Source organism: Neomonachus schauinslandi, chromosome Y (genome assembly GCF_002201575.2).
Source record: "Neomonachus schauinslandi chromosome Y, ASM220157v2, whole genome shotgun sequence".
NCBI lineage: Eukaryota > Metazoa > Chordata > Mammalia > Carnivora > Phocidae > Neomonachus > Neomonachus schauinslandi.
The window spans coordinates 3,331,316-3,355,176 of record NC_058420.1 but is presented as its reverse complement, the minus strand read 5'-3'; the positions used below and the strand labels follow the sequence as shown (position 1 = coordinate 3,355,176).

General features: G+C 36.6%; 1 protein-coding gene across 1 annotated transcript; it reads left to right on the top strand.

The window, feature by feature from the left end:
* The first annotated feature begins 859 nt into the window (after positions 1-859).
* Positions 860-22,744, top strand: LOC110591777 (eukaryotic translation initiation factor 1A, X-chromosomal). Its single transcript, XM_021702682.1, has 7 exons — positions 860-911; positions 3,099-3,182; positions 5,439-5,542; positions 6,813-6,863; positions 19,387-19,468; positions 20,732-20,823; positions 22,661-22,744. The coding sequence occupies exons 1-7, from the start codon at positions 896-898 to the stop codon at positions 22,664-22,666; spliced, it is 435 nt and encodes a 144-aa protein (XP_021558357.1). The 5' UTR covers positions 860-895; the 3' UTR covers positions 22,667-22,744.
* The last annotated feature ends 1,117 nt before the right edge of the window (positions 22,745-23,861 follow it).

Sequence of the window (23,861 nt, the reverse complement as noted above, 5' to 3'; positions counted from 1 at the left end):
GTTGTGGTGGTAATCATATTTCAATACATAAATATCTAACACATTACACAATGTTAAACTTACACAATGTTACTGTACAATTATATTTCAATTTTAAATGATAAAAGAGAACAAGTAGTAACAAGAATATTGTAAATATGGTGTCTTGCCTTTCCCAAGCAAGTACTACGAAGTGGCTGAGCATGGGAATATGACCTGTTAAAATTTAGGGAAGAGGTAAGTGTTAATGTGTCAAGGGGCACCTGGGTGGCTCAGTCGCTTAAGCACGTGCCTTTGGCTTAGGTCATGATCTCAGGGTCCTGGGATCAAGCCCCGCATCAGGCTCCTTGCTCAGCAGGGGTCTGTTTCTCCATCCTCCTCTGCTGTTTCCCCCACTTGTCTCTCTGCCGCGCGCGCTCTTTCTGTGTCAAATAAATAAATAAATAAAACCTTTAAAAAAAAAAGTTAATGTGTCAATAACTTGTGAAACTGGAAAACATGACAAGGCAGCAGACTTCTGGATTCAGCTAGCAGTGGGGGGGGCTTCCTTTAAAGCATCTTTAACCAGCACTTATGGTTCTCCATCCTTGATTCCGCTTCTTTTCAGCTCACTGTCCCTGCCTTCGCAGGATTTTTACCCTTTGTTTTGAACTGTCAGCGCTTCTCTCTCGTTCCAAGAATCATCCGTTAGCAGACTGCACATGCGCAGTAGAAGCAGTACGGCGGGGGCGTAGATCTAGTCTGGCACGGGAAAGCGACGTCAGCGGCCCGAACGCCGTTTCCTTTCTGCGCAGCCGCACTTCCTGGGCGACTTTGTGGAGGTTGGTTCAAATTAACCGTCAGTCATACTCAGGCTGCAATTGCGCCGCCTCCACGGGAAAGAAGTCGAAAGTGCCGGGAGATAGCAGTCATCACCATGCCTAAGAATAAAGGTAATGAGCGGCTAGCCAACCCATGGTTCTCCCCCGCCCAGCCTTCGGCTCAGACCTGAGACCAGGCCCCAGTGATTATTCTTTCTTCCCACGAGACCGCGCTCGGGAGAAGAGCTGGGACGTTACTCCCGTCTTCCAGTTTGGCCACATTGTGGTGGAGCCGACGCCATTTTTGTAGGGTCCTGCGGGAGAATGTGGGCTTTTGCTCCGGATTCGCGCCAGACTGACCGGGGCGCTTTATGGAACTGTAGGGGAGATCTTGAGGCGGTCAGAGTTTCCTAAGTGTGGCACTTCTGTATATCCTCGCACTGTTCTTGAGCGGTTCTTAACTTTAAAGGGTGTTTCCTGCTTTTAGGACAATCAGATGTAATCTTTCTCTAAGGACAGTTCATTATTTTATTTTATTTTTTTTTAAGGTTTATATATTTGACAGAGAGAGACACAGTGAGAGAGGGGACACAAGCAGGGGAGTGGGAGAGGGAGAAGCAGGCTTCCCGCGGAGCAGGGAGCCCGACGCGGGACTTGATCCTAGGACCCTGGGATCATGACCTGAGCTGAAGGCAGACGCTTAAGGACTGAACCACCCAGGCGCCCTTTGTTTTGTTTTGTTTTTAAAGATTTTATTTATTTGACAGAGAGAGAGGGAACACAAGCAAGGGCAATGGTAGAGGGAGAAGCAGCCTTCCCGCAGAGCAGGGAGTCCAACACGGGCTCCATCCCAGGACCCTGAGATCATGACCTGAGCCGAAGGCAGACGCTTAAGGACTGAGCCACCCAGGTGCCCGGCAGTTCATTATTATTGAAGATACTGTCTCTTCCTTGTAAACAGTAGATGAAACCTTGATACCGATATGACTTCGTGTGTTGTTGGTTGACTTTATCCAGCCCTTCACAGTTTAACATTCTTTTCCGGAAGACGTTTTACATATTTACCAAAGTTTTCAGACTTCGTTTCCTATAACATATACTGGAAGTAAAGGTTTCTATCTCCCGTATTCTGAGACAAACAGTTCACAAATTATCAGATTTAATAAGTATACCTTGAACTGCCAAGTGGGAGTACTAACCACAACATTTGAGGCATACAACATCTTTCCTTTTCTAGGAAATTGCTTTTAATGCCGTAAAGAATGCGTAACATAGTAAAGCCACATGAATTAAGAAATTGTTCAGGACCACCTACCTTTTACTATAACAGAACAATGGCAGATTGCCCTAAGAGGGCAGGGTGCGCTGAAAAAGATTCATATTTGCACAGTGGTTAAGTAAACATTTTTAAATTTGGAAAGTGAATTTTTGTTTCACACTATTCCCATGGGTCCTTTATTACTACTACTTACAGCCTTTCTCCATACTATTGGAAATGACTGCTCTTGCTGTTTAGGTTATGGAAAGGGAATAAAACGCTATGATGTACACCTTCATTATTTAATAGGAAGCCTGAAAGAAAGTTAATACTGTGTTCAAATACATTCCACCTAAAAGCAAAAATTGAAAAATTTAAGTTAACTGTGGTTTTAAATTTTTAACATGGTATGGTTGTGGAAAGGAACTACATAATACTCCTGTTTGCTAATGCAAATATAGATTAGTGCAGTTCATAAGCAGACTAAGGAAATGCATACATTTATCCTGTGGAATTAGTAGGATAATCTTCAATTTAACATAATTTAATAATTGATACAGAAATTATCAAATTAAGGAAATAATCATACATTAAAATGTTCTCTAAGTTTGTGATTATTGATATGAAAGGGATAATTTATTGAACTGTGATTAAAATAGGTTATAGAAGAGAATGTTTGCAATGCTATTTTTATTTGGAAAGCAAAGACAATAAAATACTAATAGTCATCTCTAGTAATGAAATTTTTGTTCTATGTACTTTCATGTCAGGAAAAATCCAAAAACAAATGTCAAAGAAGGGTGCGGGTTTATAATATGCTAACCTAGTAAATGACTAGAAGTGAACCATTGAAAAATTGTAAGTGTAACCAAGTAGATAACCAAATTATATAAATTTTTAAAAATCTTAGAATTCTGTTAGTGTTGTGGTGCTATTTAAATGATAATATTTTTCTCTGATTTTATAAAATTTATAAGCCTTATTTTATCTTGTTTCATAATTTACTGTATAAAATATAGACCATTACACTTAATTTTTTATTTACTTCTTAAATCACCTAGGTAAAGGAGGTAAAAACAGGCGTAGGGGTAAGAATGAAAATGAATCTGAAAAAAGAGAATTGGTGTTTAAAGAGGATGGACAAGGTAAAATTTTTTAACTTACTAACATCTTTTTTTAACTAATGTGAATTTCATTGTTTAACCTGAAAAAGGATCTTAGTCATAATGCTGAGCATTTTGCCATTCCTCATTTATAATCCCTTACCCCACTTTTCCAGAATTTATCTATTAAATAACCAATTCTATACTAGCTCTGGAAAGAGGATTAATTGCTGGCATTTTTGTAAGTATAGTTTTAATTGTTTTGTGAAGAAGAGCAAGTTACAACTGAGAGAATTCTATGGTTTAGAGCAAACTGAGCCCAGAATAGCATCATTAAAAATACCATACTTTATTCAGTAAATCATGGATATTTTTGAGGAATATATGCTAAGTTTTGGGCCCTCCGTTCTCCAGTGATGCTAACACATAATCATAAAATGTAATAAAAATGAATTACTGATTAACCCTATTGGATTAAGGAGGGCCAAATATACAGAAAATGAGTTTAAAAAAAAGACTGGAAGTTATTTTCCCCATTAAAAAAAAAATTTAAACTCTTCAGAAAAATTGGATATGGGTATAAAGACTCCCATCTATTCTTTACCTACATTCTCTAGTTTTTAACATTTTCTTTTTATAATTTCCATATGTGTTTACATCTTTTTCCTAAAGTTTTAAACTTTTTTACAGACATCTGATTCCATATTTAGAGACTTCAGTTGGAGATAATACCTCAACATTATCTCCTAAGAACAAGGGCTTTTTCTTTCATAATGACAGAATTATTACAAGAAATTTAACATGCCATTATAAAACAAACTTCCACTTATAAAATAAGTCATTAAAATGAAAAGTACAACAGGGTTATAATCAATAGAAACAAAACAAAAAAAATTATGTCTTACCTCGTACTGTGTGGTGCTGTCCACTATATTAGCCACTGACTATATGTGGCTATTTAAATGAAGTGAAATTCAAATTTTGAATTACCATATTATGCAGTTTATATATATGTTACCATCAACAGAGAAAAGTTCTGTTGGATGGTTCTGATTTACTGTTATAATATATATTCACCTTTCTTCAGTTGTCAGTAATTTCCAGCACCTTGTAATGAAACCTTGTAGTCATGGTATACATGCAAGCCACTAGAAAGTCAGCATTTTTATTGTATATATAAAACATGTTTTCTGTGTAAAGACAGTTACTTAACCTTTGTCTTTCTCACTTCCATTAGAAGTTTATTTTCAAGCCAGTTTTATAATTTTTTTTCATGTTTTCTTCTTTGCTATCTTATTTTTCCCATGTGGAAGAAGTGGAAGCTCAATGGGTAAACCCCAACAGTGTATTCCAGTTTATCTTTCTGTATAATTATAAATTAGTGCAGGCTCTCCTTGGGGTTAGTTCTTAGTATAAACTTTAGTAATGTGAAGATTTTGTAGTAATTGTTTCTTTCTCCTCACTCTCACTTCTGCTTCTGTTGTTTTAAGTCTAGAAGAGACTGCTCCATGTGACTAATGCTCGTATCTTACCAATATTTTCTAGTGGCAGTAGAATAAGGTGGCTTCCAGAAGAAGCTTGCTTTTGGAAATATTTTAAACATTTGGCATTTTGTCTTGGAACATTATTCTTGTTAAAGAACTTTAGAATAATCACCAAGTTATTCTAAAGTAAATAAAAGTTTATTAATAATTACTCTTTTTTACTACTAAAGTTTCTGAAGGAAAGAAGAGCCAAGATTGGGCTTCTAGCCAAATGTGAGAAATTGTTAAGCCAAGATTACAGTTTACATTTTAGAGTGAGCAAATTTGGTGTCTAAAGGTAGAGCATCAGTCATGAAGATAAAAGTAAACTGATTTACTCAAAATGGGTAGATAATTAAAATGTTTGAATTAACAGAGATAGCATGTCATGGAAATGGCATTTGTGACCTTAGACAAATTCTTCTGTAGGCTTTTACTTACTCTAAAAATAGGTGGTAAAGTAAATAAGTATAGCTGGAAGAGTCTATAGAAATTGTTTGACAAATGAGTGCTCTAGTTTGTTTGGGTATAATGAGAATATATCAGATATTTTAGAGTAATATATTTTCAATATATTAGGATATCACCTTGAAAACGCTTTCTCGGTAGAATATTTAAGCTTTTTTGTTGATGAAGCCTTATCCCTTTTTAAAAAAATTATGGTTTGATCTAAATTTGGCAGTAAGAATGAGGCTATTAATTGTAGGCTAATTTCGTTGTTACCTTTTAACAAATATTGAACAGTATTTCATATTCTTCCCCCTCAACCCCTCAGAGTATGCTCAGGTAATTAAAATGTTGGGAAATGGACGATTAGAAGCTATGTGTTTTGATGGTGTAAAGAGATTATGTCATATCAGAGGAAAATTGAGAAAAAAGGTAGGTGTTGAGATTTGTCTCACTTTCATACAAAATTTGCTTTTTTAAAAAAATCGCTCTACTTTAGGTACATAAGGGCCAAAGAACTTATTTTTGTAAGTTCCCCAAGATTTCAAAGAATAGTTTTTTAGATGACATTGTAATTAAGAAAATCTTTGATAATTTATATAATAGAATGTTATATTTACAAAGAATTACCTGTTTCATCAATATTATATTTCTGCCACAAATGTTTACTCTGTTTATAATATTGAGGAAATAGACAAATCCAGTCTACAAAACAAATGGCCTGTACTTTTAAAAATGTGTTAATGTCAGGAAAGAAAGAAAAAAGCTAGAGAATTAACATTAAATAAGACTAAAGAGACTGCTAATTATAGTGCATGTTCCTTGACAAGATTTTGGTTTGTGAAAAGTGTGTTAGGGAAATTTGAAATTGGATTATGTTAAGTAATATTATTTAATTTCTCATTAGAGTAGTTCAGACAGATTTATTACTCATGTTGGTTAAAAGTTTCTTCATTTCTGATTTTATAATTAAAAAATTTTTTTCTTCTTTTTTTTATTATTATTATGTTATGTTAATCACCATACATCATTAGTTTTTGATGTAGTGTTCCATGATTCACTGTGTATAACACCCAGTGCTCCATGCAATACGTGCCCTCCTTAATACCCATCACCGGGCTAACCCATCCCTCCACGCCCCTCCCCTCTAGAACCCTCAGTTTGTTTCTCAGAGTCCATCGTCTCTCATGGTTCATCTTAAAAAATTTTTTTCTTCTGTTCGTATGTTTTCCAAATAAATGGTGGGTTTAGAGCCTATATTTTTGTAGACTGGTAACAGAGTGGCTGTTAATGTAGGTGGCTGATTTTCATATATTTTGAATAATTGAATATCATTTGAGTGGATTGTGATTAAAAACCTCTAATGTCCATGACACAAATGATCCTTCTTTTGTGATTTTTAAAATTACTACTATTTTAACATCCTAAATTAGAAAATTTGAAACTAACTCAACTATGTAGTATAGTTTTTTTCCTAGTATGCTAGAACTACATATAACTGGACTAATTTTACTTCTATTGTATATGTTTATGTATACATACATACATGAAGTTAGTATATATATGTCGTTACTTTTCCCTAATTCATAGAAACTTTTTTCCACACTGGGTGAATTTTTTTGTGGGAAGAATGGTTTAACATTCTTTTTTTTTTTACTTGTTTTTTGATTAAATACAGTATGCAGTAAATTTTCTTTTATAGGTTTGGATAAATACCTCCGACATTATATTGGTTGGTCTTCGAGACTACCAGGTAATAAATATACTTAAAATTACATTGTGTCCTTGTATTTAATAAGTCATTAATGCTTAGAAGATACAATATAGACATGTTTGATAGGTTCGAGGCATTTATGCCTTCTCACCATTCTATTTTCAAAATATATTAAGGCCCAGTTTTGTTCAAGACTATAGTATTTTCATAATTCAGAATCATTCCCACAGAGGTTAATGATACATGTATGTTATGAGAAGACTGGCTGATTCAATATTGTTCTTTATGTATAATTTTTCTTTTAAATATAATATGCAGTATATACTCTTATAAGGTTGGAAAAATACCAAGGATTAGTGTGTTTTCATTCGTTTAAGACCAGTTATATTCTGGGCATTATTCCAAGGATTATGGTTCCTAAATGCCAGTCTGTGAAATACATTTTTCTTAAAGATTTTGTTTATTTATTTGAGAGAGAGCAAGAGAGAGCATGAAGCAGGGAGAGGAGAAGCAGCCTCCCCACTGAGCAGGGAGGCCAACTCAGGGTTCAATCCCAGGACCCTGGGATCATGATCTGAGCCAAAGGCAGACACTTAACCAACTGAGATATCCAGGCGCCCCCTCAGTCTGTGAAATATTGATGTGGACTGACATCTTCACTCTTCTGTGGTGAAATGAGACAATATGCAGGTGTTGAATGGTTTTTCTTATGAAGCTAATTGTAAGTTTTTTAATTTTCTTTTTTAAAAATATTTTTAAAATTACTTTTTCTGAAATGAGAGTGGTAGTCTGTAAGATAGTGATTTTTATTAGGGTTCTTATCAAAACAAAAAATTTAATAATGTTATGTTGGGGTCTCATCATCAATTACTGTTTTTTATTTTTAAGCTTAAGGTTTTGAAATCCATGTCTAAGAAACCCTATTTTGGGGAAAGCAGCTGAATAAGTTAAACCTTCATTCTCCAAAAGGTTTACAGTAACATGGTGGAGCGATAAGACATGAACTCAGTAGTTACAGTGCAAACTTCTATATATGCGGTATAAATTTGATATAAGCACTTATAAAAGAAAATAATATTTAGTCTCTATAATGTCATCCTTCAGATTATACACTAACTCTGTAATCCATGAGCTTTCTACCTATTGGAAGTCATAACTATATATTTAACCAAATTGTGAGCAAAAGTATTGCTGTTTTTTGCTGTTATTTTATTTTTTGTAAATTGTTATGTTAGTCACCATACAATACATCATTAGTTTTTAGTGTAGTGATCCACGATCCATTGTTTTCGTATAACACCCAGTGCTCCATGCAGCACGTGCCCTCCTTAATACCCATCACCGGTCTAACCAATCCCCCTTCACCCCCCCCCAAAACCCTGTTTGTTTCTCAGGTCCATAGTCTCTCATGGTTCATCTCTCCCTCCAGTTCCCCCGCCCATTTTTCCCTTCTTTCTCCTAATGTCCTCCATGCTATTCCTTATGTTCCACAAATAAGTGAAACCATATGACAATTGACGTTCTCTGCTTGACTAATTTCACTTAGCATAATCTCCTCCATCCCATCCATGTTGATGTAAAAGTTGGGTATTCATCCTTTCTGATGGCTGAGTAATATTCCATTGTATATATGGACCACATCTTCTTTATCCATTCATCTGTTGAAGGGCATCTCAGCTCCTTCAACAGCTTGGCTATTGCGGACATTGCTGCTATGAACATTGGGGTGCATATGGCCCTTCTTTTCACTACATCTGTGTCTTTGGGATAAACACCCAGGAGTGCAATTGCTGGGTCATAGGGTAGCTCTATTTTTAAATTTTTGAGGAACTTCCACACTTTTCCAAAGTGGCTGTACCAACTTGCATTCCCACCAACACTGTAAGAGGGTTCCCCTTTCTCCACAACCTCTCCAACATTTGTTGTTTCTTTCCCTGTCCATTTTTGCCATTCTGAGTGGTGTAAGGTGGTATCTCAGTGTGGTTTTGATTTGGATTTCCCTGATGGCTAATGATGATGAACATTTTTTTCATGTGTCTGTTAGCCATTTGTATGTCTTCTTCAGAGAAGTGTCTGTTCATCTCTTCTGCCCACTTTTTGACTTGATTATTTGTTTTTTGGGTGTTGAGTTTGAGAACTTCTTTATAGATTTTGGATACCAGCCCTTTATCTGTAGTGTCATTTGCAAATATCTTCTCCCATGCTGTGGGTTGCCTCTTTGTTTTGTTGACTATTTCCTTTGCTGTGCAGAAGCTTTTTATCTTGATGAAGTCTGAAAAGTTCATTTTTCCTTTTGTTTCACTAGCTTTTGGAGATGAGTCTTGAAAGAAGTTGCTGTGGGCTATGTCAAAGAGGTTACTGCCTATGTTCTCCTCTAGGATTTTGATGCATTCCTGTCTCACATTGAGGTCTTTCATCCACTTTGAGTTTATCTTGGTGAATGGTGTTAGAGAATGGTTGAGTTTCATTCTTCTGCATGTGGCTGTCCAATTTTCCCAGCACCATTTATTGAAGAGGCTGTCTTTTTTCCATTGCATGTTTTTTCCTGCGTTGTCAAAGATTATTTGAGCATAGAGTTGAGGGTCCATATCTGGGCTCTCTATTCTGTTCCATTGGTCTGTATGTCTGTTTTTGTGCCAGTACCATGCTGTCTTGGTGGTCACTGCTTTGTAATATAGCTTGAAATCGGGCAACGTGATGACCCCAGCTTTGTTTCTCTTTTTCAACATTTCCTTGGCAATCGGGGTCTTTTCTGATTCCATACAAATTTTAGGATTGTTTGTTCCAGCACTTTGAAAAATGTCATGGGAATTTTGATCGGGATGGCATTGAAGGTATAGATTGCTCTGGCTAGCATAGACATTTTAACAATGTTTATTCTTCCGATCCATGAACATGGAATATTTTTCCATCTTTTTGTGTTTTCTTCAATTTCTTTCATGAGTGTGTTGTAGTTCCTAGACGATAGATCCTTTACCTCTTTGGTTAGGTTCATTCCGAGGTATCTTATGGTTTTTGGTGCTATTGTAAATGGAATTGTTTCTTTAATTTCTCTTTCTGCAGTTGCGTTGTTAGTGTGTAAGAAAGCAACTGATTTCTGTGCATTGATTTTGTATCTTGCCACATGACTGAATTGCTGGATGAGTTCTAGTAATTTGGGGGTGGAGTCTTTTGGGTTTTCCACGTAAAGTATCATGTCATCTGCGAAAAGAGAGAGTTGACTTCTTCTTTGCCAATTTGAATACCTTTTATTTCTTTTTGTTGTCTGATTGCTGTTGCTAGGACTTCTAGTACTATGTTGAACAACAGTGGTGAGAGTGGGCACCCTTGACGTGTTCCCGATCTTAAGGGAAAGGCTCTCAGCTTTTCCCCATTGAGGATGATAGTCGCTGTGGGTTTGTCATAGATGGATTTTATGAGCTTGAGGAGTGTTCCCTCTATCCCTCTACTCTGGAGAGTTTTAATCAGGAAAGGATGTTGTATTTTGTCAAATGCTTTTTCTGCATCAATTGAGAGGACTATATGGTTCTTCTCCCTCCTCTTATTAATGTGTTCTGTCACATTGATTGATTTGCGAATGTTGAACCACCCTTGCATCCTGGGGCTAAATCCCACTTGGTCGTGGTGGATGATCCTTTTATTGTATTGTTGGCTCCTATTAGTTAGGGTTTTGTTGAGGATTTTGGAATCCATATTCATCAGGGATATCCATCTGAAATTCTCCTTTATGATGGGGTCTTTGCCTGGTTTGGGGACTAAGGTAATGCTGGCCTCATAGAATGAGTTTGGAAGTTTTCCTTCTGTTTTTATTTTTTGGAACACCTTCAGTAGAAGAGGTATTATTTCTTCTTTGAATGTTTGGTAGAATTCCCCAGGGAATCCATCAGGCCCTGGACTCTTGTTTTTTGGGAGGTTTTTGATCACTGCTTCAATCTCGTTACTGGTTATTGGCCTATTCAGGTTGTCAGTTTCTTCCTGTTTCAGTCTTGGCAGCTTATAGGTTTCCAGGAAGGCCTCCATTTTATCCAGATTGCTCAGTTTATTGGCATATAGTTGTTGATAATAATTTCTAATAATTGTTTCTATTTCCTTGGTGTTAGTAGTGATCTCTCCCCTTTCATTCATAATTTTATTAATTTGGGTCCTTTCTCCTTTTGGATAAGTCTGGCCAGTGGTTTATCAATTTTATTAATTCTTTCAAAGGACCAACTTCTAGTTTCATTGATCTGATCTACTGTGTTTCTGGTTTCTAATTCATTGATCTCTGCTCTAATTTTAATTATTTTTCTTCTAATGCGTGGCTTAGGCGTCGTTTGTTGCTTTTTCTCTAGTTCTTTAAGGTGTAGAGTTGTTGAATTCGGATTTTTCTATTTTTTTGAGTGAGGCTTGGATGGCTATGTATTACCCCTTAGGAACACCTTTGCAGTATCCCATAGGTTTTGGACCAATGTGTCTTTGTTCTCATTGATTTCCATGAATTGATTCAGTTCTTCTTTGATTTCCAGGTTGACCCAAACATTCTTGAGGAGAGTGGTCTTTAGCTTCCAAGTGTTTGAATTTCTGCCAGATTCTTTCTTGTGATTGAGTTCCAGTTTTAGAGCATTGTGGTCTGAGAATATGCAGGGAATAATCTCAGTCTTTTGGTATCGTTTGAGACTGATTTGTCCCAGTATATGGTCTATTCTGGAGAAAGTTACATGTGCACTCAAGAAGAATGAGTATTCTGTTGTTTTAGGATGGAATGTCTGTAAATACCTATGAGGTCCATCTGGTCCAATGTATCATTCAAAGCTCTTGTTTCCTTGTTGATTTTCTGCTTAGATGATCTGTCCATTGCTGAGAGTGGGGTATTGAGGTCTCCTACAATTAACGTATTGTTATCAATATGACTCTTTATTTTGGTTAACAGTTGGCTTATGTAGATGGCTGCTCCCATGTTGGGGCATAGATATTTACACTTGTTAGATTTTCTTGTTGGATAGACTCTTTCAGAATGTTATAGTGTCCTTCTGTGTCTCTTATTACAGACTTTAGTTTAAAATCTAATTTGTCTAAGAATTGCTACCCCAGCTTTCTTTTGAGGTCCCCTGGCATGGAAGATAGATCTCCATCCCTTCACTTTCAGTGTGGATGTATCTTTAGGTTCAAAATGAGTGTCTTGTAGACAGCATATGGATGGGTCCTGTCTTTTTATCCAATCTGCAACCCTGTGCCGTTTTATGGGAGCGTTTAGGCCATTCACGTTGAGAGTGATTATTGAAAGATATGAATTAATTGTCATCATGTTACCTGTGAAGACGTTGTTTTTATAGATTGTCCCTGTAAATTTCTGTTGTATATCACTCTTGGGGTCTTTCTCCTTTTATAGCACCCCCCGCTTAATATTTCTTCAGGGCCGGCTTAGTGGTCACATATTCTTTCAGTTTCTTCAAGTCGGGGAAGCTCTGCATCTCTCCATCCATTCTAAATGAAAGCCTTGCTGCATCAAGTATTCTTGGCTGCATGTTCTTCATGTTTAGTACCCTGAATATGTCTTGCCAGGCCTTTCTGGCTTGCCAGGTCTCTGTGGATAGGTCTGATGTTATTCTGATGTTCCTCCCTCTGTATGTAAGGAATCTCTTCCCCCTAACTGCCCTCAAGATGGTTTCCTTGGTTCTAAGATTTGTAAGTTTTACTATTACATGCCGGGGTATTGGCCTGTTTTCCTTGATCTTAGGAGGGGTCCTCTCTGCCTCTAGGACTCGAACGTTTGTTTCATTCCCCAGATTAGGGAAGTTCTCACCTACGATTTGCTCGAATACATCTTCAAGTCCTCTCTGTCTCTCCACTCCCTCCAGGATTCCAATTATTCTGACATTGGAACGCCTCATGGTGTCACTTATTTCTCTGATTCTATTTTCATGGATTCTGAGTTGTTTTTCCCTGGCCTTCTCTTTTCCCTTTTTATCTATTATATTGTCTTCCAGGTCACTTATTTGCTCTTCTGTCTCAGTTACTCTAGCTGTTAGATTATCCAGATGGATTGGATCTCATTGATAGCATTTTTAAGTTCTCCCAATTCACCTTTTATTTCTGCCCTTAGAGACTCTATGTTGCCATTTATTGATTTCTCCATTCTAGCCATTGTCTTCACAATTGCTAGCCTGAATTCCATCTCTGACATCTTGGTTATATCTGCCTCCATTTGTAAATCTGCAACGTAAGTCATAATCTCTGAGTCTTTTCTGTTTGGGGGGCTCCTCCTCCTAGTCATTCTGTTGATGGGTGTTTGAGGGAATGTATAGAGTCCAAATTATTGACCAGAACCCAAGCAAGATGCACCTGTTTTCTTGGGACCTTAGGGTTGCTGGCCTCTTGTTTTCCCAGCCTGTCTTCTGTGGGAGGGGCCTGCTGCGCTGTTACTCAGGCAACCCTGTTTGGGCAGAGTTGCCCTGCGCCCTTGTGGTGGGGGATGGGCTCAGTGGGAATCAGTCTTTGGGGCTTTTGTTCTCTGGTGCCTTTCCCTGGCAGCTTGCTGCGTCTCTTCCGTGAATCAGAGCAGAAGAGACCGTTTCCAACCTCTGCCTCAGAGCAGAGGGACCTCAGTCTGTTCTTCAGTGAGCTCTCCAGACCACACTGTCTCCCATTCTGTTCGTGCTGCTATAAATTGCAGCCTCCTGGGTTGTGTGCCCCTCCTCAGCGCTCCCAGTCCTGCCTCCAGGTTGGGCACATCTCTGCCCTTTGTGCTTCTAAAACTGCCAGCTGCTCCCACTTAGCGCGCGCGCACGTGCATGACTCCGCTGCTGGAGATTTCCACCCTGAGGGTTGCAGTTCACTGGCCTGACCCCGGCGCACTGGGTTTCCCTCTCAGAGGCTGCAATTCGCGTGCACGCGACCATTGCTCCGGGTTTCTGTCTGGGCAGCTGCGGTTCGCGTGCGCACGACCCCGCCGGTGTGGTCCTCCACCCTGGGCTGCCCTAAAGTCCTTTCCCGATGCTACTGGTCTGTGAGTCTGTGCCCCGTCCGCAGCGCGTGAGGCTGTCACTCACCGGTGGTGTAGGATCCCCACGTCCAGGCACCCTCCCACTGCTGTTTATCCTCCGATATCTGCCCGCAGAATCATGGCTCTCCGCTTCGTACCCCAAAACCAACCGCCTGCGATATTCTGTTTGTAGAGTTCCAGATCTTCTTACATCTCAGGCTGGTTTCGTGGGTGCTCAGAGTGGTTTGGTAGTTATCCAGCTCAATTCCAGGGACCAGTTGAAATAGGGTCCCCTACTCCTCTGCCATCTTTCCCCCCTAATTTATAAGTTCTTTATATATTCTGGATATAACCTTTTATCAAAAATGTTCTTTACAGATGCTTTTTCCCATTACCAAGGTCACCTTTTAGTTTTGTTGATTATTTCCTGTGCTGTGCAGAAGCTTTTTATTTTTCTGTAGTCCTGGTAGTTTATTTTTGCTTTTTGTTTCCCTTGAATCAAGAGACATAGCTAGTAAGAAGTTCCTGTGGCTGATGTCAAAGACATTACTGGCTATGCTATTTTCTAGGATATTTATGGCTTCAGGTCTCATATTTAAGTTATTAATCCATTTGAATGTATTTTTCTGTGTGTTGGAAGAAAGTGGTCCAGTTTCATTCTTTTTCATGTGGCTATCCAATTTTCCCAACACCATTTGTTGAAGAGACTGTTCTTTTCCATTGGGTATTCTTTCCTGCTTTGTCGACGATTAGTTGACAGTAGAGTTGAGGATCCATTTCTGGGCTCTCTATTCTGTTTCATTGATCTATGTGTCTGTTTTTGTGCCATTACCATAGTGTCTTTTTTTTTTTTTTTATGGGGAGTATTGAACTCTTTTTTTTTTTATGTTATGTTAATCACCATACATTACATCATTAGTTTTTGATGTAGTGGTCCATGATTCATTGTTTGCATATAACACCCAGTGCTCCAGGCAGAACGTGCCCTCTTTAATACCCATCACCAGGCTAACCCAACCTCCCACCCCCCTCCCCTCTAGAACCCTCAGTTTGTTTTTCAGAGTCCATAGTCCCTCATGGTTTGTCTCCCCCTCTGCTTCCCCCCCTTATTCTTCCCCTCCTGCTGTCTTCTAGTTCTTCTTTTTTTTTTTTAACATATAATGTATTATTTGCTTCAGAGGTACAGATCTGTGATTCAACAGTCTTGCACAATTCACAGCGCTTACCAGAGCACATACCCTCCCCAGTGTCTATCACCCAGTCACCCCATCCCTCCCACCCCACCCCCCACTCCAGCAACCCTCAGTTTGTTTCCTGCGATTAAGAATTCCTCATATCAGTGAGATCATATGATACATGTCTTTCTCTGTTTGACTTATTTCGCTCAACATAATACCCTCCAGTTCCATCCACGTCGTTGCAAATGGCAAGATCTCATTCCTTTTGATGGCTGCATAATATTCCATTGTGTATATATACCACATCTTCTTTATCCATTCATCTGTCGATGGACATCTTGGCTCTTTCCACAGTTTGGCTATTGTGGACATTGCTGCTATAAACATCAGGGTGCACATACCCCTTCGGGTCCCTACATTTGTATCTTTGGGGTAAATACCCGGTAGTGCAATTGCTGGATCGTAGGGTAGCTCTATTTTCAACTTTTTGAGGAACCTCCATACTGTTTTCCAGAGTGGCTGCACCAGCCTGCATTCCCACCAACAGTGGAGGAGGGTTCCCCTTTCTCCGAATCCCCACCAACATCTGTTGTTTCCTGACTTGTTAATTTTAGCCATTCTGACTGGTGTGAGGTGATACCTCACTGAGGTTTCGATTTGGATTTCCCTGATGCCAAGCAGTGTTGAGCACCTTTTCATGTGTCTGTTGGTCATTTGGATGTCTTCTTTGGAAAAATGTCTGTTCATGTCTTCTGCCCATTTCTTGATTGGATCATTTGTTCTTTGGGTGTTGAGTTTAAGTTCTTTTTAGATTTTGGATACTAGCCCTTTATCTGAGATGTCATTTGCAAATATCTTCTCCCATTCTGTCAGTTGTCTTTTGGGTTTGTTGACTGTTTCCTTTGCTGTGCAAAAGCTTTTTATCTTGATGAAGTCCCAATAGTTAATTTTGCCCTTGCTTCCCTTGCCTTTGGCGATGTTTCTAGGAGGAAGTTGCTGCTGCTGAGGTCGAAGAGGTTGCTACCTGTGTTCTCCTTTAGGATGTTGATGGACTTCTGTCTCACATTTAGGTCTTTCAACCATTTTGAGTCTGTTTTTTTTAAATTTTTTGTTTATTTATTCTTGAGAGTCAGAGAGACAGGCAGAGGCAGAGGGAGAAGCAGGCTCCCCGCATAGCAGGGAGCCTGATGCGGGACTTGATCCCAGGACTCTGGGATCATGACCTGAGTCTTAGGCAGACGCTTAATCATCTGAGCCACCCAGGCGTCCTTGAGTCTATTTTTGTGTGGGATGTAAGGAAATTGTCCAGTTTCATTCTTCTGCATGTGGCTGTCCAATTTTCCCAACACCATTTGTTGAGGAGACTTTTTTCCCTTGGACATTCTTTCTTGCTTTGTCAAAGATTAGTTGACCATAGAGTTGAGGGTCCATTTCTGGGCTCTCTATTCTGTTCCATTGATCTATGTGTCTGTTTCTGTGCCAGTACCATACTGTCTTGATGATGACAGCTTTGTAATAGAGCTGGAAGTCCGGAATTGTGATGCTGCCAGCTTTGCTTTTCTTTTTCAACATTCATCTGGCTATGTGGGGTCTTTTCTGGTTCCATACAAATTTTAGGATTATTTGTTCCGTTTCTTTGAAAAAAGTGGCGGTGTTTTGATGGGGATTACATTGAGTGTGTAGATTACTCTAGGTAGCATTGACATCTTCACAATATTTGTTCTTCCAGTCCATGAGCATGGAACGTTTTTCCATTTCTTTGTGTCTTCCCCCATTTCTTTCATGAATGTTCTGTAGTTTTCTGAGTACAGATCGTTTGCCTCTTTGGTTAGATTTATTCCTAGGTATCTTATGGTTTTGGGTGCAATTGTAAATGGGGTTGACTCCTTAATTTTTCTAATTCTTCTGTCTTGTTGTTGGTGTATAGGAATGCCACTGATTTTTGTGCATTCATTTTATATCCTGCCACTTTACTGAATTCCTGTATGAGTTCTAGCAGTTTTGGGGTGGAGTCTTTTGGGTTAGTACCATTCTGTCTTGATGATCACCACTTTGTAATATAGCTTGAAGCCCAGCTCTATTTGTGATGCTTCCCGCTTTAGCTTTGCTCTTCTGTTTCAAGGTTGCTTTGGGTATTTGGAGTCATTTATGGTTCCATGCAAATTTTAGGATCATTTGTTCTATCTCAGTGAAAAGTGCTGTTGGTATTTTTATACAGATTGCGTTATATGTGTAGATGCCTTTTGGTAGGATAGACATTTGACCAATATTTGTTCTTGCAAGCCATGAGCATGGAATGTCTTTCTATTTCTTTGTGTCCACATCACTTTCTTTGATCAGTGTTTCATAGTTTCAGAGTACAGATCTTTTACCCCTTTGGTTAGGTTTATCGCTAGGTATATTGAGTTTTGGTGCAGTTGTAAATGGGATCAATTCCTTATTTCTCTTTCTGCTGCATTATTATCGGTGTATAGAAAGGCAACAGACTTCTCTATATTGGTTTTGTATTCGCTGACTTCACTGAATTTGTGTGTCAGTTCTAGCCTAGGTTTTTGGTGGAGGCTTTTGGGTTTTGTACATAGAGTACCATGTCATCTGCAAATAGTGAAAATTTGACTTCTTTCTTGCTGACTTGGATGCCTTTTATTTCTTTTTATCTGATTCCTGAGGCTAGGACTTCCAGTACTGTGTTAAGTAGTAATGGTGAGAGTGGACATCTTGTCTTGTTCCTGACCACAGAGGAAAAGCTTTCAGTTTTTTCCCCATTGAGAAAGATACTGGCTGTGGGTCTTTCTTGGGTGGCTTTTGTGATGTTGAGGTATGTTCTCTCCAAATTTACTTTGTTGAGGGTTTTTATCAAGAATGGATGCTGTATTTTGCCACATGCTTTTTCTTCATCTGTTGAAATGATGATATGGCTCTTATTCTTTCTTGTATTAATGTGGTGTATCATATTGATTAATTTGCAAATATTGAACTATGTTGCACCCTTGGCTAAATGTATTCTTAGGGGTCACTTGGTTGGCTTGCTTGGTAGAGCATGTGACTCTTGGTCTCAGCCTTGTGAGCTTAAGCCTTATGTTGGGTGTTGAGATTACTTACAAATAAAATCTTTAAAATTATTCTTAAGTATTTTGTTTTTGATACTATTGTAAATGGGATTGTTTTCTTGTATACTTTATCAGATAGTTTATTGCTAGTTTGTAGAGACGCAGTGATCTTTGTATTTTGAGTTTGTATCCTGATACCTACTGAATTCATTTTTTGTGTCAACTTCTATACACTGAATGTGATCATACATTTTTTCTTTTTTAAAAAATATTCTCTAATAAAAACGGATCGCTTGTTAAAAAAATCATTTTTGTACCCATTATCTTATTTTAACTTCATATAAACCTCAAAAGTGGTGAAAGAATAAAATATATTTTATGGACAATGAAACCAGAATTCTTAAAGGATTAATACTCTAGTGAGAAAGTAATAGCCAAGGTCTTGGGTGACTGGCTGTTCTGATCTTAATGTTTTGTGAATGATTTTGTAATGTTACTATTTGCTGTCATCCAACCATTACAACAACATAACCACCATGTGCCAGCATATTAGAAATGCGGAATACTAGCCCGGTCTCATATCTGCTGACTCTAAATTGGAATTTTAACAAAATTTCTGTGTTTTGTATGCCCTTTGCAGTTTGTGGAGTGTTGGTTTATAGCACATTGCAGTTGCAGCACTGTGATCTTTTTTAATTGCCTTTCTTAGGGTCTTTTTTAGGTTAATTTTAAGTCTTCAAACTCTAAATGAATCAGATTCTTTAAAGTGGTGAAGTATGAACATTAAAAAAACGCAGTAAAATTATCAGGGATATTTGCATCAGAAACAACCAAAAGAACTTTTTTTTTTTTAATAAAAGAGCTTTTTAAATACAGAATTTTGGACATCACCTCAGGTCTGTCAATCTACAGGACTCATAGGTATCTTTTTAAAGCTCTGCAAGTGATTCTGATAGGTAAACTGTCCTAAGAACCACTGAATATAGAAAGGTATGTTAATTTTCTTGGGTTATCATTCCATTTTTGGCTTTGAGTTGCAGTGTTTAACCTTAACGGGATCCCATTACACCTTTTTTTTTGTTTGTTGTTTTTTTACTTTTTTCTTGATTTTTTCTTTTATTTATCTTATTAAAGTGAATAGTGTAAGTAATTTTTCTAGGTTAAATCTTTATTTAGTCATGCATGTAAACTTTCTAATTGTTTAAACCCAAGAATTCTTTTCTTTAAGAAAGTAGAGAGTAGGTGAAGAAAAACAGGAGAATTTGTAACAGAACAGTAAATGAGCTTTTTCTTAATATGTTAATTCAAAAGTAATTTGTGGGACAACTGTTATTTTGGCCTATCAGCTTGAAAGTTATTTGTTTATTTCTAAGGATAACAAAGCTGATGTAATTTTAAAGTACAATGCTGATGAAGCTAGAAGTCTGAAGGCATATGGCGAGCTTCCAGAACATGGTAATATCAAAGTTATTATATTTTCTTGTCTTACGATATTATTTGTTGGTGTTTAGATGAAGCCATTTTGATAGACTCTTGTTTATGTATTGTTTATGTACTTATAAAATTAGTTTTTAGTATGCTTGTCATACTGAATATTAATATTTTATGATACCTTATGGTATTAATACTTCAATAATAAACTGGAATTCTATTCCTAAAAAATGTTCTTTTGGTGGAAAGTTTAACACCTTATAATCCCTTCTATGTAGTACCTGTTAAAAGAATACATTATTACAGTGTTTTTAATGATTTTCAAGAAATTGTTAGTTTTCAGCTAAGCAAGGAAAACAGTTATGATACTGGTACTGATTTTTGTAGAAAACGATGGTCAGTTTCTCTTAGCATAATAGTCTCCTATAGAGTTGTGTATATTTTAATTGACATTTCTATCTAATGGCAAAAGTATTGCATTTTCATTGTAGTAAACTTGAGGATATTAACACAAGTCCTTTGTAACATCAAAGAAGTGTGCTATATCCTAAGGCTCATACTTTTCACTTGGTAGCTACTTTATTTTACATGTATCTTATTGCATTGCATTTTATTATGAAAATACAAGGTTTTTACATAAGCATGAAATTTCTTATGAAATTGTTGACAATTAAAGAAGTGTTAAAATATGTGAGAGTCAGACCAGTACTTCATATTTTACTTTTATTAGTTGAGGATAAACATGATTTGACCAACTCATTTTGACTGATTTGGTAAGTCTAATAGTTGGCAAGCTAGCTCTTCTTCTGTTCAGAACATTATGTAGGCTGATGATAAGTTGTTAGCATATTTTTAAACTCTTTGAAGCATACTTGGGAAATGTATAGCTACTAAGTTAGTATAATTAGAACCTGCCTGCTTTATTTACACTACATTTTTTTTAAAAGATTTTATTTATTTGAGAGAGAGATACACAGCAAGAGAGGGAACACAAGCAGAGGGAGTGGGAGAGGGAGCAGGAGGCTTCCCGCCGAGCAGGGAGCCGGATGCGGGGCTCGATCCCAGGACCCTGGGATCATGACCTGAGCCGAAGGCAGATGCTTAACAACTGAGCCACGCAGGTGCCCCAGTAACATTTTTCTTATAATGAAACATTGGTTAAATTGAAATGGTACTTCTAAGAGTGTTTTGTATAGTTAGGTATTTTATACCAGACTTGTTTTTGTAGTCAATTTATCTAATAATATCTTGAATATATATGTATGAGTATATTTATTATGTCTTTAGCTAAAATCAATGAAACAGATACATTTGGTCCTGGAGATGATGATGAAATCCAGTTTGATGATATTGGAGATGATGACGAAGACATTGATGATGTAAGTAGTAGACAAAACCTTGTATTTTTTGTTTCTTTTGCTTATGAATTATCTACAAAGAAACAAGGTCTTTTCCCCAGCTTTCTTTAATCTAGGAATGCTGAACACTTTAAGTATATTAAGACCACTGCATGAGTTTGAATATTCATTAATATTCAGAGACCCTCTAGTTAGATGTTTTATGCTTTGAGAAACCTTACAATCCTTTGAAACATTTCTTTCTGAAAAGAGCAATATTATTAGCTCTAACAGTGGTTTACTCCATAATGAAAACTTGCTTAAGTGAGAGTGTCTGTAGAGACAGCTATTAAGAAATGTAGTAGTTTTGAGAATGTGCCTTCTCCTCAATGAAATATTAGTAGGTTAAAAGAAGAATCTTGTTTGAACCAGCTTGCTCAAGGATTGAAATTGCAATATACTCCAGGAGGTCTGTTGTCAAGTTATATATTGGGATTACATTATTTTGTCAGATATCATTGTTTATTTTCTGGGAAATGGTTGCTTTCTTAGTAATAAAGCAGTAAGTGTAACAAAAGTAATAAATGTCTCATTGTTCTGCTGTTAACTGTATTTAAATAAAATTCATCTTGATTTTTCTTGGAATGTATATATGAAATAATTAGGATGGTGGTATGTCCTACATTTTATTAGGTTTAGGTTTTTTTTTTTTTTTTAATACCTCTGTAATAAAAAGGTAGTTCAGAAGCCACAAGTTAGTGTTTGATTTGATACTTAGAATTTAAAAATATGTAGCGTATTTGTTTCTGACAAAGTGGAATTAGCAAAGTTGTTCAAAAATAGAAAGCCAGTCTTTACGATGTCTAAAAGTTGAGCACCACAAGCAGTGTTGATGCTCATGCCACATTGATAGTCCACTAATCTGCAGCAGGGATCTCCATATCTTTTAATCACCAACAAACACCTTTATTAAGAGCATTTTCAGACATTCACAGAAGTTGAGAGTTTCTAAAGTCAATGAACACTTACGTACCACCAAAATTAGACAATTTCCATTTTTCTATACTTGATCTATCACATCAGACCTTTTATTCATTTAGAGATCCATATTATTTTTTAGTATATTTTCAAATCATTTAGATTACTCCATGAGTTAAAGAAATACTGACTACATACCTCCAGTGTAGATTTTTACCAGATTTCTTTTTTTTTTACCATGTATTTATATGCATTTTTAAACATGAAGTACTACTCTATAAATGTTGCATACATTTTAAAGCATACCCAGAAGTAGGAAATGAAAAAGGATGAGGAAAAAATATTGTTCTGGTATTTTCTTCATGTACCTCCTTTGGGGACCCTGAGCCAGAGGATTCCTATGACTAAATTAATTTTTTTTGACAGTAGAATGATTATTTTCTGTGCCAAAACTTAACAGTTGTGTTGTACACTAAGGACATTTGAATATTTTGAAACCTGCAGTGGGATTGAAGGCTAGGTAGGAGCTGAACTACAGTATATATGTGAATATGAAGAGGAGATTTTGGTTTAGTACTGCAGTTTCCATTTTTAAGGTAATTTATACTGCCACATGTCTGTTCCTACTTTCAAAATTCAAGATCTGTAATCACTAGCGTGAAAAGAAAGAAGGTGATTCTAAACTGTATTAACAGCTTATATAACATATAACATTCTCAAAGGGTTCGTAAAGACTGGCAGCAGACAGGAATTGAGAAAAATAGCATACAGAATTTTTCATTCAGAAGAATATAAGTATTTTCCAGATAGTGTAAAGGGGTTGTTATTTATGTAATAGACTTTTTTTTGTATTTTAAGAATTATTTTTTTCCATGGATTTCATGTTTTTTTTCACTTACAGATCTAAATTGAACTCAGAGTTTGTGAGGATTATTCTACAATTTCAGTTTTGGCCAACACCTGTTAAGAAGAGTAAAACTTCATTTATGAATTTAGTTTGTTAAGACACACTGATTTATTTTCATTGTTTTGAAGTATTATATTTCTCTAAAAACTGATGAAACTGAATTACTTTAAGTGAAATTTTAATAACTTTTGATGTAATTGAATTTAGGAATTTAGGAATAAAAGACTACAATATCTGCTGTTAAATAATAGAAACAAGTCATTCCCACTCTACTTTATTCTGGTTAATAGGTGTTTTGAATAAATTGGCCTTATCATTATAGGTTTTGATAAAGCCTTGTTCCAGCTAGTCTGTTTACAGTCTTTCTGTATATTCTAGTTAACTAAATGTTTTCTAAGATTTTTGATGTAATTTAAGAAAGGTATAAGTCTACACTTAAAGTCAAGAAATGGGGCTGTTTTCATATTTATGAAGTCATATGTATTTTTATACTGTTTGATAACTTAAATATTCTTTTCATCATTATGTGTTGCCACCATCATAAAAAAAAAAAAAGGCATTTCCAAAATGCAGTTTTTAGAACATGGGTTTAAAAAGCAATTTTCAATATGTAAGATTAGTAGTTGCAAAAATTAGTGCTAGGTAACCCAGTTATTTTTACACTGGAAGCATTGACATATTAGTTTAGTATTTTACTTAATGTGTATAGAAAATTTCTCAAGATAGCTTTTGATGGTAAAATAAGTACAGTATTTTTTATTATACAGAATAGGTTGTGTTAAATATGTCATTTATTGTCAAAAGTAATATGCATTGTAACCCATATTTTTGGGCTTTATGAACAATTAAATTACAATGTATAAATGAAAAACTAATTGTATAGTAAGTTCTGTTAAACTAAGCCTTTCTTAAAGCCTTAGCTGGGTTTTATAAAAGGGGAAGAAAGGAACCACCACTGAGAAATATAATAAAATATGTTGTTGAGTATATTTTGTCCTTACTTTGTGTTATTGGTGTATTTTATTGTATGTACCAACTTTTGTGTATATTTTACTAGGAATTTAGATTATAACCCTTCTGTTTGACATTTTGTTTATTTTAAAGTTATCAATAAGGTAAAATTAAGGGTGGGGCTAGTACCTACAGTTAAACTTTAACACAACTTCAATGGAAAAGATTCATTAAGTAGTTTGTA

What these genes read in the sequence shown, in the direction of transcription:
- LOC110591777 (XM_021702682.1), top strand. An exon ending in GTTTAAAGAGGATGGACAAG is followed by an intron (nt 3,183 to 5,438) that starts GTAAAATTTTTT and finishes TCAACCCCTCAG; the next exon opens with AGTATGCTCAGGTAATTAAA. An exon ending in GAGGAAAATTGAGAAAAAAG is followed by an intron (nt 5,543 to 6,812) that starts GTAGGTGTTGAG and finishes TTTCTTTTATAG; the next exon opens with GTTTGGATAAATACCTCCGA.